This window comes from Aegilops tauschii, chromosome 2 (genome assembly GCF_002575655.3).
Source record: "Aegilops tauschii subsp. strangulata cultivar AL8/78 chromosome 2, Aet v6.0, whole genome shotgun sequence".
NCBI lineage: Eukaryota > Viridiplantae > Streptophyta > Magnoliopsida > Poales > Poaceae > Aegilops > Aegilops tauschii.
In genome coordinates this window covers 378,156,654-378,179,057 of record NC_053036.3, presented here as the reverse complement: position 1 = coordinate 378,179,057, position 22,404 = coordinate 378,156,654, and the positions used below count along the sequence as shown (strand labels likewise).

At 46.6% G+C, this 22,404-nt stretch overlaps 1 protein-coding gene across 2 annotated transcripts; it reads right to left on the bottom strand.

Moving 5' to 3' along the window:
* Nucleotides 1-1,601: 1,601 nt before the first annotated feature.
* On the bottom strand, nucleotides 1,602-6,913 carry LOC109744477 (cell division protein FtsZ homolog 2-1, chloroplastic). Of its 2 annotated transcripts, none has more exons than XM_020303599.4 (8): nucleotides 6,639-6,913; nucleotides 5,790-6,541; nucleotides 5,393-5,692; nucleotides 5,188-5,278; nucleotides 3,636-3,760; nucleotides 2,275-2,367; nucleotides 2,026-2,091; nucleotides 1,602-1,952 (listed from the first exon to the last, which is right to left on the bottom strand). In XM_020303599.4, exons 2-8 carry the CDS (start codon nucleotides 6,390-6,392, stop codon nucleotides 1,836-1,838), a joined length of 1,395 nt encoding a protein of 464 aa, XP_020159188.1. In that variant the 5' UTR covers nucleotides 6,393-6,541; nucleotides 6,639-6,913; the 3' UTR covers nucleotides 1,602-1,835. The 2 variants fall into 2 exon arrangements, with proteins under 2 accessions (XP_020159188.1, XP_020159189.1); XM_020303600.4 differs by having other exon boundaries at nucleotides 5,790-6,533; nucleotides 6,639-6,812.
* Between the last annotated feature and the right edge of the window lie 15,491 nt (nucleotides 6,914-22,404).

Here is a 22,404-nt window from a genome sequence, read left to right as displayed (position 1 = left end):
CTCGCGCCCGCGGCGCCGGGCCTGGAGCTCCGCGTATGCCCGGCGCTGGCGGCGTACCTGCTCCCGGACGTAGTCCTCCTTCACTCACTTAAGGGCGGACTCGTCGTCGGGGGCCACCATCTCGACGTGCTCCGGCTTCACCGGGAGCAGCCCCGGCTCCGGCTTCGGCAGGACCAGGCGGAAGGAACCACGCGGGGAGGGCCGGGCACCCTCGTTGATGACGAGGGCGCCGCTGCGGGTGCGGCGCCCGAGCGGCGTCTCCTTCGGCTCGGGCTTGACGGGGCGGAGCATGGCCGGTGAGCCGGAGCCCGACGACGAGGACGACCCCGGCTCCATCCGCCGCGGCGTCCAGGAGCTACCACGGCGACGAGAGAAGGACGAACCCGGCGGGTAATCGAGGCGCGGCACGTTGCCGGTCTCGATGTGGTCGAGGACGGCCTTGAGGGTGCGGCCTGGCACGCCCCACCACTCGCGCCGCCCGTCGGCGTTGAGGCGGCCCCGCGGGATGACGCCGTTGGTGGAGGCGATCTGCTCCTCGCGGCGGCGCTGGAAGTACATGGTCCAGAGGCCGTGGCTGTCGGCGGCGTAGCGCGGCTCGTTCCGCTGTTCCTCCGTCAGGGACGAGCGGATGCGGGCGATCTCGGCCCGCCTCGCCACCCCTTCGGGCACCGGTGGCACCGAGACGCCGCCGGCGCTCAGCCTCCACGTCCTCGGCACCCGCATGTTCGGGGGCGCCGGGTACTCCGCCTCGTACAGCAGCCGCGCCTCCGGCTCTTGGAGGTGGCGGCGGCCGAAGCCGTTCGCCGCCGCGCCGTCGCCTAGGTACCTCTCGGCCATCTTTCTCGTCGGCGGGAAGAGGGGAGAGTGTTGCTTTCTGCGCCGGAGAGGGGGGAAATGAGAGCTGTGGCGTCCACCGGCCGGGAGGTTGCCCTTTTATAGCCGTAGCTGGGCGGCAACGGGCTGCATGACGGGCGACGCGTGGCTGGACGCGCGTCGCGGCGCGTTCATTGCGCCGCCCGTGAGGCATCAATGGAGGCTGACCGGCGCGGCAGCCTTCGCATTGATTCCCGCGGGAACCGAGGCGATGAGGGCGACCAAGCGGCGTGTCGCTGACTCAGCGGGCCCATCCGCTTTTGCGCCAAAATGCCTCGCCCCGGCGCCCCCGGGCGCGCCGGGTTCGGCCTGGGTCCGCTAGCGCCAGTTTCGGCCCAAACCGGCGAAAAACGGGCTCCTAGGGGCGCGACCGGGCCGATTTTTAAGCGCCGACGCGGAAAAAACGTCTGAGAAGGGCCTGTTGGGGGCACGGCTGGAGATGCTCTCACCACAGGAAGGACAGGGCCGCCGCCGTGGGCGGGTTTCGGTGCTACGCGGTGGCGGACCAGGTGGATGCCCACCAAAATATCACTTTTGCTCCTCCAATTTGAGTTTTAGAGACCCGCTAGAGATGCCCTAACGACCATCAAAACTTTGGGGGATCAACTTTGGCCTGTTTGATTAGTTGGGCCTGCATCACAAATAACCGATGAAGGGGACAGGGAGATAATAAGTAGGGATGTGGGGTGTTTCTCAAAAAAAAAGTAGGGATGTGGGGACACGCGATAGGACACACCAGGAAGGCAGAACATTTTCTACAACACTGATACGCTCACAGCTACACATTATTGGCAGCAACATTCCAAGATAAAGAACAGAAAGATCAAACAAAACTACAAAAAAGTAAAACCTCTACGGAGAACAGCTAGACTCTACAGGTCTGGTATCTTACAAGAGGGCATCTAATCTACGAGGGGCGAGTCTCAACAGGCATATCTGAGAAAGGGAGCCCTGGAGAAGAGTCAAATTCGCGGGAAGCGAGAAGGCCCTCTCCTCCGAAGGAACTCAGGAATCTCCACCTTGCTGCCACCTGTGGAAGCTGGATGTCGACCATTGTCTCCTTGCATTTGCTGGCCACCCTGGTTCAACACGTGAGATCGCGTAAGAAATTCCTCTCAGAATCTAGACCAGTAGTTGTCTAACCGTATTTACCTTTGCGGTGCGACCTTCTGCTTCATCCTGCCGTTTAAAGCCAGTAGCGATCAACGTTATGCTAACCTGCATCAACAAAAAGTATGTGCATAAGCATTTCTAAGAAAATAATAAACAAGTTAATCGTATTTCTTCCGCAGTTGCCCAACTTGTGAGAAACTTACAGTGCAAATGTTAAATGTAACCCATACATACTTAAAATGAACAGGCGTATGGAAACATGCTAAAATGAATATGCATATGGCTTACCTGGCCATTTAGTGATGGGTCTATGACAGAACCAAATATCAGATTAGCATTTGGATCAACTAGATCGTAGATTACTTCGGCTGCAGCATTTACCTAAACAATAAGAAAATCAGGCCTCCGTGAGTGCTTACCCTAGACATTAGAAGCAAATGGTGACTACATAAGCTGATCTTGAAATTCTATGACTGCCCTGGAAACATGAAAGCGACACCCAGGCAACAGGTAAACTTTGATGCCGAGACCTTGAGAGCATCATCATTGTTTTCGAGGGAAGTAGCTCTTGTGAGCAAGTTTATCAACATATTTGGGTGGGTCTGCTCCAGCACCACATCTCAACCATGCAAGAGCTATATTGGTGCCAGGAACATAATTATTGCAGTTTTGTGAAATAGGAAGTTTCTTATGGGCATATACTGTTGTATAGATGGAAATTATTGAGTGTTGAATCTGCCTCGAATGTTGCATATATCAGCAACTGATAGTATAATTTTGCAGGAACAAGTTGCCTAATCAAGGGAAATCAAACTTGTATGTTAACATGGTTAAAACCAATGTGTACATGTTGGTAAATGCTAGCTCGTCATGCAGCGAAATAGATCACACCATTATCACGATTTCATAGAACATCCCTCAGCTGTTCAGAATTTGTTTCCGCCATTCAGTAACTAGAAGATAGGTCTTATTTGAATGTAGGTTAATACTGAGATGACAATTTGATACCCTGAAGTCCATGGTACCGACGCATATGTGACAATTTCAGATAAACACAAAATCAGTTTTTCTTTTTTTAACATAGCTAAGGCAATAAATAAATAAAAAATTATGAGGTCAAAATAAAAATAAAAATTTGCTTGACCATGTCATTTCCAACTTCCAAAACTAGGCCAACCAAAGTACTGAAATTCGTGTAGAACACAATCTAATCGGACGTTGAACCCCTCTAAATAACTTAATTCTATATATAGTATTATTGCATCATTACTCTGTTTTGTGGGATCACTCAAAATCAATCAACAGGAGCCTGAGAGAAACACCCACAACAAACAAAGCAATTAAAATGTGGCCCCAGTCGGTTTAGAAGGGAAACTAGCTGTACACCACAAATGCCAGGTGTCTGTTCCCTATAAAGTCGTTATCATACCCACTTGGATTGATATTGTGATGTACGAATAAAACATAATACTACTTGTTGTATCCTAGTAGCAACTTTTCTGTTTAGTGTATTCATGTCATATTAGATGTATGACAACTAGACAACCATATAAAAGAGTGCACAGAACATTAATCTACAAAAACTAAGTTCACCAAACAATATACTGCGTGAGAAAATCAGCAAAAAACTGTCAAATAGATGGACCAACCTCAAACAAAGTCAAATCATTTCCTCCAGTGATATTCCACACGATGCCTGTAGCCCTCTCAATTCCAATATCTAGCAGTGGTGACTGAATGGCATTAAGAGCGGCATCTCTTGCTCTTGACTTGCCTGAAAATTTAAGGCAACACAACAAAATAAAAAAAAGGTTAAAATTCAATTCAGTCAAGTATGGCTGTATGGCATCTGCATGGAAACTGCGAACTACAGCGCTATACCAAGAAAACTGAACTCAATTCATCAATGTCGACCTGGCATGTATGATGTATAATTAATAGTTGGTTCTTGTATTGTACACATATGAACTATGTTTTGACCATTAATTTTATCATGTGCCTAGTATGGCATGTAAATTTGTTTCGTTGTTAGTCAACAATAACAGTGTAGGACATAAGGTGAAGAAATGGTCAGTGTTATTAACTTGATGCCATAAGGTGAAAAACACAACAATTCTGAAGCTATAATACATCCACAGATTCAAGTGTTGGTAGCATGCATAGGAGCTAATAGCCTAATACAGCGTTAGCTTTGAACATTACTTTTTTTTGAGCAATTTTAAGGTACCCTGGTACGCCACCTGGGTGTTAAGGAGCACCAGTGAAACCTAGCCCTTGATACATAGGGGTATTTTAGGTTTTTAATCATATTCTTCTTACTAGGAGCAAACCAATAGAACACTATACATATACATATAAATTGCGGTGGTGATGGGAGCAGCGATAACTATGGCATCACACAAAACTTGCTGACTTTGCAACAGTTGAGGCCCGCCGCCACCATCTCCATAACTGCACATGTTCACTCCCCCATAGCATCCTTAGCAGGCGTGTTTGCCGGAGCTGGCCGTCGATGGCCGGAGGATACAGAGAATTACTCGATGATGTCAATTATTGTTTAATCTCGCCGGATCTGAGGGCAATTTGTGAGAAACAAGTAGCAGATCTCATCTTTTAATCTCCGGCTGTTCTTCAGCCATTAATTGTTTATTTAGGAAGTCTTTTTAATCTCCGGCTGTTCCTGAGCAATTAAGTTCTTATTTAGGGAGTAGCATTCTATTCACGGTTCTCGCTGCAGCCAAACCTGCCATGCTCACTGCATCCATATGCACGTAATGACGTGTGTGACCATAGATCTGAGCTTATAGATGACAGTTAATTCTCTCAAAGTTACTATTTCACCCCTGAAACCAGGTACTCCTAGATATTTTGTGGAAGTACTCCATAATACTTTTCTTGGAGTACCAGTGAACAACGACCCTTAGGTCTAACACAATAGACAGCTAATAATAATTTGGGCGCACTGTAAAGGAGCTCTTTTTAAAACGAAACCTTCGAACACTACTCAACATCACATTGTGGCAGGCAATCACTTTTCTCTATTTAACATTGTTTGCTTCTAGCTTCGTCATGCAATGAAGTTTTCTCAATGAACAGGGTGCAAACTAGAATTCAACTGCAAAGAATGGCGCTAGATGTGTGGAGCAAATCATATAAATACCAACAACAAAAAACACCAGAAGCTTATTTCAGATGTAATACCTGTTGCAGTCCCTATACCCATCAAAGATGACCCTGCATTTTGCATTATGGCTCGCACATCAGCAAAATCAACATTAACCAGCCCAGGAACCTGCAAGAGGAAGAAGACATTAAATATCTGTAAGTTATATATCTCTGATATGCTTAAATTCATTCTCCCGCCTTACGTGATAAGAGTTTCAAATGCATACGTCAGTTTACTTACCGTAATGATATCAGAGATACCGCGAATTCCTTGCCAAAGAATATCATCAGCCAAGTTGAATGCTTCCGTGACAGGAGTGTTTGGAGAAACAGCAGACAACAGCTTGTCATTTGGGATGACAATGAGAGTGTCCACACTATTTCTCAAGGCTGATATTCCTTCTTGAGCCTGAACTGCCCGCCTCCTCCCCTCAAATGAAAAGGGCGTTGTGACAATACCCACTGTCAGTATACCCATGGACTTGGCAATTCCAGCAATTACAGGGGCACCTCCAGTTCCAGTTCCCCCACCCATTCCTGCCTGCAATATGGACACCGAAACAGTGTTATCATACCTCCACATATAACATGATAGTTTCATATGTCAAGCCATTTATTTAGAAGGGGGTGACATTTACCGTGACAAAAACCATGTCAGCACCATGAAGTGCTTCCTCTATGGACTCACAGCTCTCCTTGGCAGCATTCATCCCAATATCAGGGTTCCCACCCGCACCCAGACCCCGAGTGAGCTCCTGCCCAATCTGCAGCCTGTTCTGGGAATGCACCGGGGACATCCTTATCGCCTGGACATCGGTGTTCACGATCCAAAACTCGACACCATTCATGGAGTACTCAATCATCCTGTTGACAGCATTTGAACCCCCACCCCCGACTCCAACGACCTTGATCTTGGCGGCGTTGTAATCGTCCTGGCTCGGCGGCACCCCCAGCCCCTCCAACGTGCTCCCACCAGAAGAAGGTTTCCTTGGGTTAATAGCCTCGTCGTTCTGCTCGCCTCGGAGCAGGGACACCTCCGGGTGAAGGTCCAGGAAGGAGTCTTTCTTCTGAAACGAGTTAGCGCTGCGTGGGGTTGCGCGGCACCTGAAGCGAGAGTGACCTGAAAATGGAACGCTTCTGACCAATGCCCTCCCAGATGCAGCCCCGAGGCTCCCGGCTTCGTTTCTCCATCCCGGCGACGGCGGGGTGAGCTGCGTGAAGCAGGGCAGCTGCGTCGCCATCCCAGCGAGCTGAATGGCACGCAGAGGCGGATCCAGATGCCGTGCCTGGCGTGCCGGTGCACACCCAGCAAATTCGGAGGTTGGTTTGTAGGACGGGAACGGCGATGGCGGCGGCGGGGAAGAAGGCGGACCGCGGCACGCCTGCAGCTCTAGGGCACGGCAAAGTCTAAAGATTGGGTTGCATAAAAAACATACAATGAAATGTAGAAGAAATTTGGGGCGGAAGAGACGAGGTCAGACCCTTACCACGAGCGACTCAGGCCGGACCGCGCCGAAATCCCAAGATATCGCCGCCGCGCGCTTCACAAAAGAATCAGCAAGCACTTGAGATTTGGGGACGGAGGTGGAGAATTTGAGGTGGTTGGCCGCCGACGGGAGGAGTGGGGTTTCAGTTCCGGAGGTGGTAGAATCCGGAATCTGTTTTTTGCTGGGTTTGCGGCTTCTCCTAAACCCCTACCTACCTGGCTGTGGCTGTGTGAGCCGGAACAGCTGGTTCTGTTTGCTTCCAAAACTGAATATAGTGGCATGATGAATTGTACAATTGTCCCTTGCTACTGTAAAGATGCCAATTAGTGGTGGCATTTCGTTTGCCTCCTTGTCCCGTACTATCACCAGGTGTTAGATTTCTTGCAAAGTGTGAGATGTTGTCATGTTGCTCGTAAAGTTGGAGCCTTGTTTGTTTTATTGTAGCAAACTGTCGGCTGTCTCGTTGTTTTATTTGTAGCAACACATGAGTTTTTGGCTAGCACTATTTAAAAGCGAAACTGCCTTGCGTACGATCAATTTTCATACTCCCTCCATTTCACAATCCAGTGCATCCGCGCTTCCTGAGATTCAAGTTTAACCGTAAATTTAACTATCGAGACCGATTACGACGGGAGCAAAAATTATATCACTGAATTCATATTGAAAATACGAATTCAGTGATATAATTTTTGCTCCCGCCGCAGTCGGTCTCGTTGGTTAAATTTACGGTTAAATTTGGATCTGGGAAAGCGTGGCGCACTACATTGTGGAATGGAGGGAGTACGATTTAAGTTCGACAAGAAACAGACCCGTTTCCCAAGGTTTGGGCCCACCACACCAGATGAGTCTTGTCGTACAAAGATCGTACAGAACTTGATTGTGCGTATAGCGGCTCTCATCTAAAAGCATCATTTTAATCGCGGCTATGACAATGCAGTGCTACAAACATTTTTTCACAAAAGGGGAATAGAAATGGCAATATTAATTGAACCCAGTCCAGGTTAAACTCCGGACAAATTCATCACACAACGCGGCTATCGTAATTAGCTCAGTTCGGACTTACTTTACGCCTTGTCGAACCGCTTGTTAATCCGATCGAGCTTGTCATTAGAGCTCTTGAGCTTCCGATTGAGCTCGGCCCATTCGTCGGCCCGGGCAGCCACCGCCGAAGATGATGCCTGCACATTACACTTAACATATGAGACCCATGTATACTCATCGGCGTTTTCTAACCCCGACCACGGTCTCAGGGGCTTCGGTACGGCTACGACCTATACCCTTAAGCTATTCGACCCCCGCATGAGTTTTTCAAACCCACTTAGGGCTCGGGGGCTACCATATATATGACTGCATGATCATATAAGTGAAAAAATTAAGGGACAAAGGGCATTATATGGCTTACCTTGAAGCCCGTCAGAAGGCCGCTGAAAGCCTCTTTCAGCCCGTTGTCCACGGACCGAATGCTTTGCAAAACCGTGCCCATCAAGGCACGGTGCTCCTCGGGGATGGAGGAGTTGGTCAGCGCCTCCTCCACCACATCCAGCCACCTAGTTGGAGCCCGCTCTGAAGCGGGCTGGGGTGGCGGAGTTACCCCGACTCCTCCCGTGGTGACGGCTGGAATATTCGGCTCTTGGTGCCTTAGTGGCTCCGGAACCGTTTTCGAGGAGAGCTCGGATTGACCGGCCCCCCTTTGTTCTCCAGAGGGGTCGTCCCCTCCTGGTTTTCGGCGGTCGAGGTATTCACCTCGACCACAATGTCATCACCCCCGCCCCCCGTGTTCGGCCCGGGAGGGGTCTTCCAAGACAACACCTCCCCGGTCTCCTCGACACCAAAGGAGGCATGGTACACGACGCGATCCCGCTCTCCGCTAGCTCGGTTGGCGGAGAATCCCCCTCCGAGACTCGGTCGGTGGGGAGGTCACGCGTCGGGCTGCGATTTTAAAAGTAGGCATATGGTTAATGATGAACTTAGCACACTGGAGTGTCTTCAGATACATACCTCTGGGCGGGGGGCTTGACCCTTGGGTTCCTTCGAGGAACCTCTTCAGAAGCCTCAGACTCCTCGGCGGAGTCCGAGCTGTCGTTAGACAGGGCCACCTTGGCCCTACATTGCCTCTTCGGAGCAGGAGGAGGTTGGTCCTCCTCGACGTCATCTGATGTTACCCTTGTTCGGGGTAGTTGCTCTCCTCCCCGTCCTCTCACTGCTCTCCATCATGAGCGGAGGGTGCTTGGGTTTCCCCGGACTTAGTGTTCGGGGGTCCTCTAAGGCAGAGGCTGTTGGGGAACGTAGTAATAATTCAAAAAAATTCCTACGTGTCACCAAGATCAATCTAGAATATGCTAGCAACGAGAGAGAGGGAGTGCATCTTCATACCCTTGAAGATCGCTAAGAGGAAGCGTTACAAGAACGCGGTTGATGGAGTCGTACTCGCGGCGATTCAAATCACGGAAGATCCAATCCAAGCGCCGAACAGACGGCGCCTCCGGGTTCAACACACGTACAACCCGGGCACGTCTCCTCCTTCTTGATCCAGCAAGGGGAGAGGAGAAGTTGAGGGAGAGCTTCGGCAGCACGACAGCGTGGTGGTGGAGCTTGCGGTTCTCCGGCAGGGCTTCGCCAATCACTACAGAGGAGGAGGAGGAGGAGGTGTAGGAGGGGGCAGGGCTGCGCCAGGGGAAAGGGTGCAGCTGCCCTCTCTCTCCCTCACTATATATAGGGGGGAGGGGGAAGGAGGAGGCGCCCTAGGGGAGGGGCGGCGGCCACAGGGGAAACCCTAGATGGGTTTGGGCGCTCCCACCCCTAGGTGACTTGGCCCCCAAGCCGGGAGGGGGCGGCTGCCCTAGGGGAGGCGCCCAACTCTCTAGGTTACGTGAGATGGGGTGGGAGGGGTGCACAACCCCTTAGTGGGCTGGTGTGCCCCCTCCCCTTGGCCCATAAGGCCCCCCAACGCTTGCCGGGGCCTCCGAAACCCTTTTCGGTCACGCTGGTCGTCACCCGGTACCCCCGGAACAAATCCGGACTCCAATACCCTTCGCCAATATATCGACTTTCACCTCCGGACCATTCCGGAGTTCCTCGTCACATCCGGGATTTCATACGGGACTCCGAACAACCTTCGGTAACCACATACAATTCCCAATACAACTCTAGCGTTACCGAACCTTAAGTGTGTAGACCCTACGGGTTCGGGAACCATGCGGACATGACTGAGACACCTCTCCAGCCAAAAAACAATAGCGGAATCTGGATACCCATATTGGCTCCCACATGTTCCACAATGATCTCATTGGATGAACCACGATGTCGGGGATTCAATCAATCCCGTATACAATTCCCTTTGTCCATCGGTATGTTACTTGCCCGAGATTCGATCGTCGGTATCCCTATACCTTGTTCAATCTCGTTACCAGCAAGTCTCTTTACTCGTTCCGTAACACATGATCCCGTGACTAAGTCCTTAGTCACATTGAGTTCATTATGATGATGCATTACCGAGTGGGCCCAGAGATACCTCTCCGTCATACGGAGTGACAAATCCCAGTCTCGATTCGTGCCAACCCAACAGACACTTTCGGAGATACCTGTAGTGCACCTTTATGGTCACCCAGTTACGTTGTGACGTTTGATACACCCAAAGCATTCCTACGACACCCGGGAGTTGCACAAGCTCATGGTCTAAGGAAATGATACTTGACATTAGAAAAGCTCTAGCAAACGAACTACACGATCTTGTGCTATGCTTAGGATTGGGTCTTGTCCATCACATCATTCTCCTAATGATGTGATCCCGTTATCAACGACATCCAATGTCCATGGTCAGGAAACCACAACCATCTATTGATCAACGAGCTAGTCAACTAGAGGCTCACTAGGGACATGTTGTGGTCTATGTATTCACACATGTATTACGGTTTCCAGTTAATACAATTATAGCATGAACAATAGACAATTATCATGACCAAGGAAATATAATAATAACCATTTTATTATTGCCTCTATGGCATATTTCCAACAGTCTCCCACTTGCACTAGAGTCAATAATCTAGTTACATTGTGATGAATCGAACACCCATAGAGTTCTGGTGCTGATCATGTTTTGCTCGTGAAAGAGGTTTAGTCAATGGATCTGCGACATTCAGATCCGTATGTACTTTACAACTGCACCAGCTGACTGCCCCACCATTCAAAATATACACGTATCCGGTTTGTGACTTGGAGTCATTCGGATCTGTGTCGAAGCTAGCATCGACGTAACCCTTTATGATGAGCTCTTCGGCATCTCCATAAACAAGAAACATATCCTTAGTCCTTTTTAGGTATTTCAGGATATTCTTGACCGTTGTTCAGTGTTCCATTCCGGGATCACTTTGGTACCTCCCTACCAAACTTATGGCAAGGTTCACATCAGGTCTGGTCCACAACATGGCATACAGAATAGAGCCTATGGCTGAGGCATAGGGGATGACACTCACCTTTTCTCTTTCTTCTGCCGAGGTCGCGCATTGATCTGCGCTCAATCTCACACCTTGCAATACAGGCAAGAACCCCTTCTTGGACTGATCCATATTGAACTTCTTCAATATCTTGTCAAGGTATGTGCTTTGTGAAAGACCAATGAGGTGTCTTGATCTATCTCTATAGATCTTGATGCCTAATATGTAAGCAGCTTCTCCAAGGTCCTTCATTGAAAAACACTTATTCAAGTAGGCCTTTATGCTTTCCAAAAGTTCTATATCATTTCCATCAACAGTATGTCATCCACATATAATATGAGAAATGCTATAGAGCTCCCACTCACTTTCTTGTAAATACAGGCTTCTCCGTAAGTCTGTATAAACCCAAACGCTTTGATCATTTCATCAAAGCAAATGTTCCAACTCCGAGATGCTTGCACCAGCCCATAGATGGAGCGCTGGAGCTTGCATACCTTGTCAGCATTCTTAGGATCGACAAAACCTTCTGGCTGCATCATATACAATTCTTCCTTAAGGAAACCGTTAAGGAATGCCGTTTTGACGTCCATTTGCCCGATCTCATAATCATAGAATGCGGCAACTGCTAACATGATTTGGACGGACTTCAGCTTTGCTACGGGTGAGAAGGTCTCATCATAGTCAACTCCTTGAACTTGTTGATAACCCTTAGCGACAAGCCGGGCCTTATAGACGGTTACATTACCATATGTGTTAGTCTTCTTCTTAAAGATCTACTTATTCTCTATGGCTTGCCGATCATCGGGCAAGTCCACCAAAGTCCATACTTTGTTCTCATACATGGATCCTATCTCGGATTTCATGGCTTCAAACCATTTGTTGGAATCCGGGCCCGCCATCGCTTCTTCATAGTTCGAAGGTTCACCGTTGTCTAACAACATGATTTCCAGGACAGGGTTGTCGTACCACTCTGGTGCGGAACGTGTCCTCGTGGACCTACGAAGTTCAATAGCAACTTGATCTGAAGTTTCATGATCATCATCATTAACTTCCTCTCTAATCGGTGCAGCACCACAGAAACATCTTCCTGTGCTGCGCTACTCTCCGGTTCAAGAGGGGGTACCTCATCAAGTTCTACTTTCCTCCCACTTACTTCTTTCGAGAGAAACTCTTTCTCCAGAAAGGATCCATTCTTGGCAACAAAGATCTTGCCTTCGGATCTGAGGTAGAAAGTATACCCAATAGTTTCCTTAGGGTATCCTATGAAGACGCACTTTTTCGATTTGGGTTCAAGCTTTTCAGGTTGAAGTTTCTTGACATAAGCATCGCATCCCCAAACTTTCAGAAATGACAGCTTAGGTTTCTTCCCAAACCATAATTCATACGGTGTCGTCTCAACGGATTTAGACGATGCCCTATTTAAAGTGAATGCGGCAGTCTCTAAAGCATAACCCCAAAATGATAGCGGTAGATCGGTAAGAGACATCATAGATCGCACCATACCCAATAGAGTGCGATTACGACGTTCGGACACACCATTACGCTGAGGTGTTCCAGGCGGCGTGAGTTGTGAAACAATTCCACATTTCCTTAATTGCGTGCCAAACTCGTGACTAAAGTATTCTCCTCCACGATCTGATCATAAGAACTTTATTTTCCTGTCACGTTGATTCTCTACCTCGCTTTGAAATTCCTTGAACTTTTCAAAGGTCTCAGACTTGTGTTTCATTAAGTAGACATACTCATATCTACTTAAGTCATCAGTGAGGGTGAGAACATAACGATAGCCACCGCGAGCCTCAACACTCATTGGACCGCATACATCAGTATGTATTATTTCCAACAAGTTGGTTGCTCGCTCCATTGTTCCGGAGAACGGAGTCTTGGTAATTTTCCCCATGAGGCATGGTTCGCATGTGTCAAATGATTCATAATCAAGAGACTCCAAAAGTCCATCTGCATGGAGTTTCTTCATGCGTTTGACACCAATGTGACCAAGGCGGCAGTGCCACAAGTATGTGGGACTATCATTATCAACCTTACATCTTTTGGCATTCACACTATGAATATGTGTAACATCACGTTTGAGACTCAATAAAAATAAACCATTGACCAGCGGGGCATGACCATAAAACATATCTCTCATATAAATAGAACAACCATTATTCTCGGATTTAAATGAGTAGCCATCTCGCATTAAACGAGACCCAGATACAATGTTCATGCTCAAAGCTGGCACTAAATAACAATTATTGAGGTTTAAAACTAATCTAGAAGGTAGATGTAGAGGTAGCGTGCCGACGGTGATCACATCGACCTTGGAACCATTCCCGACGTGCATCGTCACCTCGTCCTTCGCCAGTCTCTGCTTATTCCCTAGCTCCTATTTTGAGTTACAAATGTGAGCAACCGCACCGGTATCAAATACCCAGAAGCTACTACGAGCGCTGGTAAGGTACACATCAATAACATGTATATCATATATACCTTTGGCGTTGCCGGCCTTCTTATCCGCTAAGTACTTGGGGCAGTTCCGCTTCCGGTGACCATTTCCCTGGCAATAAAAGCACTCAGTCGCAGGCGTGGGTCCATTCTTTGGCTTCTTCCCAGCAGCTGACTTACTGGGCTCCCTGATGAGGACATCAATACCATTGTTACATCCACAACCCCTGCTACTATACATACTGGACCGATTACTAGAGCTCGCGCACGCCAATTAAATTACCAGGTACTTTCGTTTCTTGGTAATGATTCTAATGTTCATGAGAATATGATGCTGCCTAAATTGGATACATTTGTTTTGCTTACAAATGAAGGGCCTAGCTTGGAGAAGGATGAACATTGGAGCAAGAACAAGCATGGAGTTGATGGCATGCGCAAGGGAGACAAGAACAGAGTTTCAAGTGATGATTTTAGGACTTTGAAGCCACCATAATGAGTGCATGAAGCCTTGGACGAAATATACAAGATGCCACTTCATAATTTTCATCCAGAGGCTATTCTAGGTGTTGCGTCACCTTATTTTTGGGCCAGGCCCATGTAATTTCGAAATACTTCAATATAGGTTGTTTTTAGAGTCCGTATGTGTGGGGAAACAAGAGTTAGGGTGGGTTTCGGACCCCTCCTCCAAGGGCCACGAAATTCCCCCCCTCTTCCTCCATATATACAGCCCCTAGGGCATCGTTTAGACTTTGGGTTTTATTTAGATTAAAAGTTCGCCATAGCTGGAAGTGGTATCAGATTTCCAGGTTGCTCGGTGAGATTTTATAGTTTTTCGTAGTTTAGATCGAGTCTGTTCTTCATACCTATAGTCCACGAAAAAGCCAAAAAAAATATTAGGGTTAGTTCATCTTATCCAAACCAATCTGAGCCTTTGCATAATCTTTTCGGTATTTGCTTTGTTGAATTTGCAGTTGCATCGCCGTGTCAAGTTGCTGGTCCTAGCGTCTAGTACTTTAGAGTTTCGAGTTCTGTTCACAAGTTGTCACGCCGCCGCCGTACCATCGTCATCACCGCTACCATATACCACCATTGTCATCACCGTTGCCATATACCACCATCATCATCACTGCTGCCATATACCACCATCGTCATCACTGCTGCCATATACCACCATCATCATCGCCGCTACCATACACCACATATCCACCGCCATCACGCTAATCCGAGTCCACCTCCATCACAGATTCGCCACCAGTCCGTGTTCCATCGCCCTGCAAATATCCGCCACCAGTCCGAGTTTCCACCAGATTCATCGCCGCCACCAGTCCTAGTCCGAGTCCAGTAATTATTGCTTTGTTCTCGATTTCCAAATCACGCGATACTCCGAGTCGTGACAGAATAGGACTCCCCAACTTCTGAGCCATCCGCAGAAAAAAAAGTTCCAGTTTCAAAAAAAAACTAAGTCTGGAAAATTCTGGCTAGGCAGTTTTTAGGACATTTGTAGACTTTTTAAAAAAAATTGTTGCGGAGCAAAAAAAAAGAGGAAAAAGAAGTGCAAAGAAAAAGTGAAAAAAGAAAAAAAATCAGAGTGTGCTCCTCCCTTGTTTACGTGCAGCGCCGTGATTTTGTTAGTGTTCTAGGCTCGCGTCTCTAGTACGGTCTAGCCTAGGACCAGCTCTGTACCGTCGTTGAGCGTTTATTCAACTTTGCATCTCTGAATTGATTATTGCTGACCCTTTTTGCTACCATATTATAAGCCTTCCCAACTCCACATACATCTACATCGTGCGTTTGACTCTCCCTGGTAATCGCTCTATCCAAGCTTTGAGAGTTTTGACTACATCGGTTGCCGATCACCACCTGCTGCTGGGTAAGAACTGGTAAGAATTTGAGATTTGCTTGACGGATTTGTGACACCCACCACCACCACTTGTTAGTAGTCTATAGGATCATATTCTTGTGTGTTTCTATTGCTGCTAACCATGCCAGGATCACAAGCCGACGAGATTGACTGGGAGAACTTAACGAACAAGGAGCTTCATGATAAGTTTCAGCAAATGATGACTGAACAGGTGCAAGATGTGCTGAACAATTTTGAAGAGGCCATGGAGAAGATCACTAGCCTTGAGAAGACGTTCGAAACAAAGCTCGATAACAGATTTAATGAACTGCTTGCGCGTCTTCCGCCACCGGCTGCACCTGCCGCACCTCTGCAACAACAGCAACAACAACGACTAACTCCACATCGGGAAACAGCCCTTCGCCGAGCGAGTCATGTCCCTCTTCAGCCTGGCCAAACTGCTGGTGCTGCTGTTGATACTTTTGTGGCTCCTGCTGCTGATGTGGAGGAGGATGATTATGCGGGAGATTACGAGGATGAGGTTGATCAAAATCAGAACTACGTGCAACCACCAGCACCACAACCACCAGGTCGTCCACATGCAAATAATGGCAATGTTAGGGCTCCCCCTCAGGTACGAGATCATGACCATCTCCCTAAACTGAAATTGAATATTCCACCATTTGAGGGTAGATATGTTCCTGATATATATCTTACTTGGGAGTTAGAAACTGAACAACGATTTACATGTTTACAATATCCTGAGGAGAGACGTGTTCCTGCTGCTGTTTGTGCTTTCACTAGCTTTGCATGTGTTTGGTGGTCTGAACATTGTAGATTATATCCTGTTCTAGCTACTTGGGCTGCTTTGAAAACTGCTATGCGTACTCGTTGGGTTCCACCATATTATCAATGTGAATTACTTCAAAAATTGCAGCGCTTAAGACAAGGAAAAAATTCCGTAGAAGAATATTATCAGGAATTACAAACTGGCTTGATTAGATGTGGTATTGTTGAGGAGAATGAAGCTATGCTTGCATGTTTTATGGGTGGATTAAATAGAGAGATTCAGACCATTCTAGAGTATAAGGATTATAATAATATCACTCGTTTATTCCATCTTGCTTGTAAAGCTGAACGTGAAGTGCAGGATCGACAGGCATTGGCGCGAACTAACTTTTCTGCAGGTCGACCTTCATCATGGACACCACGTGCATCATCTACTTCCACTGCACCATCACCTCCTTCAGGTGCCACCTCCAACCGTGATACAAGAAAGCAGGCACAACCACCACTATCTGCCAAGAGCACACCTGCTGGGCCTGCACAGAGCTCTTCTTCTTCCATGGCGTCAACAGGGCATACAAGTGATATTATTTGTCGTCGTTGTAAGGGAAGAGGACATTTTGCGAGAGAATGCAAATCTCAGCATGTGATGATTACTACTGAGGATGGTGGGTATGAGTCCGCTAGTGACTATGATGAGGAGACTTTGGCTCTTATTACACATGAAGAACACGGTGGAGATGATTCTGATCATGAGACGCAATACATGGCTGCTGACGATGCTGACAGGTATGAATGTTTAGTTGCTCAACGTGTTTTGAGTGTGCATGTTACACAAGCTGAGCAAAATCAGAGGCATAATTTGTTCCATACAAAGGGAGTTGTGAAGGAACGTTCTATTCGCGTCATCATAGATGGAGGGAGTTGCAACAACTTGGCTAGCATGGAGATGGTGGAGAAGCTATCTCTCACCACAAGACCACATTCACATCCTTACTACATCCAATGGTTCAACAACAGCGGCAAGGTTAAGGTAACACGTACTGTTCGGGTGCATTTTAGTATCTCTACATATGCTGATTATGTTGATTGTGATGTGGTACCTATGCAAGCATGTTCCTTATTACTTGGTAGACCATGGCAATTTGATAAAAATTCTGTACACCATGGTAGAAACAATCAGTATACTCTTGTTCATAAGGATACAAATATTACTTTGCTTCCTATGACTCCTGATTCCATTTTGAAAGATGATATTCATGGAGCAAGCAAAACAGGAGAAAAATAAGAGTGAAAATCAGATTGTGGCAAAAGAATTTGAGCAACAAATGAAGCCTAATAATAAACCATCTAGTGTTGCTTCTGAAATTAAATTGAAAAGTGCATGTTTACTTGCCACCAAATCTGATATTGATGAGCTAGTTTTTAGCAAATCTGTTTGCTATGCTTTTGTGTGCAAAGAGGCATTATTTTCATTCGAGGACGTGCCTTCCTCTTTGCCCCCTGCAGTCACTAACATTTTGCAGGAGTTCGCTGACGTCTTCCCACAAGACGTGCCACCGGGATTACCACCTATTCGAGGGATTGAGCATCAAATTGACTTAATTCCCGGTGCATCGCTACCCAACCGCGCACCATACCGTACCAATCCAGAGGAGACGAAGGAGATTATGCGTCAAGTACAGGAGCTGCTCGACAAAGGTTATATTCGCGAATCCCTTAGTCCTTGTGTTGTTCCTATTATTCTAGTGCCGAAAAAGGATGGTACGTCGCGTATGTGTGTTGATTGTAGAGGCATTAATAATATTACTATTCGTTATCGTCATCCTATTCCTAGGCTAGATGATATGCTTGATGAATTGAGTGGCTCTACAATATTCTCCAAAGTTGATTTGCGTAGTGGATACCATCAAATTCGTATGAAATTGGGAGATGAATGGAAAACAGCTTTTAAAACTAAGTTTGGTTTATATGAGTGGTTAGTCATGCCTTTTGGGTTAACTAATGCACCTAGTACTTTCATGAGACTAATGAACGAAGTTTTACGTGCTTTCATTGGACGATTTGTGGTAGTCTATTTTGATGATATACTGATTTATAGCAAATCTTTGGAAGAACATTTGGAACATTTACGTGCTGTTTTTATTGCTCTATGTGATGCACGTTTGTTTGGTAACCTTGGGAAGTGCACCTTTTGCACCGACCGAGTATCTTTTTTTGGCTATGTTGTTACTCCACAGGGAATTGAAGTTGATAAAGCCAAGATTGAAGCTATTGAGAGTTGGCCGCAGCCCAAAACGGTCACACAAGTGAGGAGTTTTCTTGGACTCGCTGGTTTCTATAGGCGTTTTGTGCGAGATTTTAGCACCATAGCTGCACGTCTCAATGAGCTTACAAAGAAGGATGTGCCTTTTGTTTGGGGTACCGCACAGGAAGAAGCCTTCATGATATTGAAAGATAAGTTGACACATGCTCCTTTACTCCAACTTCCTGATTTTAATAAGACTTTTGAGCTTGAATGTGATGCTAGTGGAATTGGATTAGGAGGTGTGTTATTACAAGATGGCAAACCTGTTGCATACTTTTCTGAAAAATTGATTGGGCCTAGTCTGAACTATTCTACTTATGATAAAGAATTATATGCTCTTGTTCGGACCTTAGAAACACGGCAACATTAGTTGTGGCCCAAAGAATTTGTTATACATTCTGATCATGAATCTTTGAAACACATTAAAAGTCAAGCTAAACTGAACCGTAGACATGCTAAATGGGTTGAATTCATTGAGACTTTCCCTTATGTCATTAAACACAAGAAGGGTAAAGAAAATGTTATTGCTGATGCATTGTCTCGTCGTTATACTATGCTTTCACAACTTGACTTTAAAATATTTGGTTTGGAGACCATCAAAGATCAATATGTGCATGATGCTGAATTTAAAGATATATTGCAGAATTGTAAAGAAGGTAGAACATGGAACAAGTTCGTCGTTAACGATGGATTTGTGTTTCGTGCTAACAAGCTATGCCTTCCAGCTAGCTCCGTTCGTCTTTTGTTGTTGTAGGAGGCGCATGGAGGAGGACTAATGGGACACTTTGGCGTGAAGAAGACGGAGGATATACTTGCTACACATTTCTTTTGGCCAAAGATGAGACGAGATGTTGAGCGTTTTGTTGCTCGCTGCACTACATGTCAAAAAGCTAAGTCACGACTCAATCCTCATGGTTTATATATGCCTTTGCCTGTACCTAGTGTTCCTTGGGAGGATATATCTATGGACTTTGTTTTAGGTTTACCTCGAACAAAGATGGGGAGGGATAGCATATTTGTTGTCGTGGATAGGTTCTCGAAAATGGCACACTTTATACCATGTCATAAAAGCGATGATGCTGTTAATGTTGCTGATTTGTTCATTCGTGAAATTATTCGCTTGCATGGTGTGCCAAATACTATTGTTTCAGATCGTGATACTAAATTTCTTAGTCACTTTTGGAGATGTTTATGAGCTAAGTTGGGGACTAAACTGCTTTTTAGTACTACTTGTCACCCCCAAACTGATGGTCAAACTGAAGTAGTCAATAGAACATTGTCTACTATGCTTAGGGCTGTTTTGAAGAATAATAAGAAAATGTGGGAAGAATGCTTGCCTCATATTGAATTTGCTTATAATCGTTCGTTGCATTCTACTACTAAGATGTGCCCTTTTGAAATTGTGTATGGTTTCCTACCTCGTGCACCCATTGATTTGTTGCCTCTTCCATCTTCGGAGAAGGTTAATTTTGATGCTAAACAACATGCTGAATTGATCTTAAAAATGCATGAGTTAACTAAGGAAAACATTGAGCGTATGAATGCTAAATATAAACTTGCTGGAGATAAGGGTAGAAAACATGTTGTCTTTGCACCTGGAGATCTTGTTTGGTTACATTTGCGTAAGGATAGGTTTCCTAATTTGCGCAAATCAAAGCTAATGCCACGTGCTGATGGTCCTTTTAAGGTGTTAGAGAAAATAAATGATAATGCATATAAACTTGAGCTGCCTGCAGATTTTGGGGTTAGTCCCACTTTTAACATTGCAGATTTGAAGCCTTATTTGGGTGAGGAAGATGAGCTTCCGTCGAGGACGACTTCATTTCAAGAAGGGGAGGATGATGAGGACATCAATACCATTGTTACACCCACAACCCCTGCTACTATACATACTGGACCGATTACTAGAGCTCGCGCACGCCAATTAAATTACCAGGTACTTTTGTTTCTTGGTAATGATTCTAATGTTCATGAGAATATGATGCTGCCTAAATTGGATACATTTGTTTTGCTTACAAATGAAGGGCCTAGCTTGGAGAAGGATGAACATTGGAGCAAGAACAAGCATGGAGTTGATGGCATGCGCAAGGGAGACAAGAATAGAGTTTCAAGTGATGATTTCAGGACTTTGAAGCCACCATAATGAGTGCATGAAGCCTTGGACGAAATATACAAGATGCCACTTCATAATTTTCGTCCAGAGGCTATTCTAGGTGTTGCGTCACCTTATTTTTGGGCCAGGCCCATGTAATTTTGAAATACTTCAATATAGGCTGTTTTTAGAGTCCGTATGTGTGGGGAAACAAGAGTTAGGGTGGGTTTCGGACCCCTCCTCCAAGGGCCATGAAATTCCCCCCTCTTCCTCCATATATACAGCCCCTAGGGCATTGTTTAGATTTTGGGTTTTGTTTAGATTAAAAGTTCGCCATAGCTGCAACTTCGCGTACTTCGTTTGTGTTCAACGACCAGACAAAGGCGTCACAGAACCCCACCTTCATTAATAAAGCTTTCCTCTTTTGTTCGCAATATCCAGATTGCAATCTCAGTTTCTTGCTTGTTCTTTGTTTGCTCGCAGGAAATAGACCCTCGTGGTCAGGTTGATCGTGCTCCGGCGTGGTCAATAACCCCTCGGAAGTTGGTTTAGCGATTGCTACGGCGCGACGTCTTCGCACGTTCGTAGTCGGATCGTCAAAGTCGACTCCCACAGAAAACGATTGCTATCCCATCGAAACATCGGGACACCTTTGCCTCTATCACTCCCTTGCCGTCCTTCTTGAAGTTCTTCTTACGCTTGCCTTTCCTGAAACTAGTGGTCTTATTCACCATCAACACTTGATGTTCCTTTTTGATCTCCACCTCCGCTGATTTCAGCATTGAATATAACTCAGGAATGGACTTCTCCATCCCTTGCATATTGTAGTTCATCACAAAGCTCTTGTAGCTAGGTGGAAGCGACTGGAGGATTCTGTCAATGACCGAGTCATCTGGAAGATTAACTCCCAGTTGAGACAAGCGGTTGTGCAACCCAGACATTTTGAGTATATGCTCTTTGACAGAACTGTTTTCCTCCATCTTACAACTGTAGAACTTGTCGGAGACTTCATATCTCTCGACCCGGGCATGAGCCTGGAAAACCACTTTCAGCTCTTGGAACATCTCATATGCTCCGTGTTGCTCAAAACACTTTTGGAGCCCCTATTCTAAGTTGTAAAGCATGCCGCACTGAACCAGGAAGTAATCATCACTACGCGACTGCCAGGCGTTCATAACGTCTTGAGTTGCTGGGAAAATGGGTGCGTCACCTAGCGGTGCTTCAAGGACATATGCTTTGTTGGCAGCTATGAGGATTATGTTGGGGAACGTAGTAATTTCAAAAAAATTCCTACGCACACGCAAGATCATGGTGATGCATAGCAACGAGAGGGGAGAGTGTTGTCCACGTACCCTCGTAGACCGAAAGCGGAAGCGTTAACACAACGCGGTTGATGTAGTCGTACGTCTTCACGATCCGACCGATCAAGTACCGAACGTACGACACCTCCGAGTTCAGCACACGTTCAGCTCGATGACGTCCCTTGAACTCCGATCCAGCCGAGTGTTGAGGGAGAGTTTCGTCAGCACGACGGCGTGGTGACGATGATGATGTTCTACCGACGCAGGGCTTCGCCTAAGCACCGCTATGATATTATCGAGGTGTAATATGGTGGAGGGGGGCACCGCACACGGCTAAGAGATCAATAGATCAATTGTTGTGTCTATGGGGTGCCCCCTGCCCCCGTATATAAAGGAGCAAGGGGGAGGCCGGCCGGCCCTTGTTGGCGCGCCAGTAGGAGGAGTCCTCCTCCTAGTAGGAGTAGGACTCCCCTCTTTCCTACTCCTACTAGGAGGGGGAAAGGAAGGGGGAGAGGGAGAAGGAAAGGGGGGCGCCGCCCCCCCTCTCCTAGTCCAATTCGGACC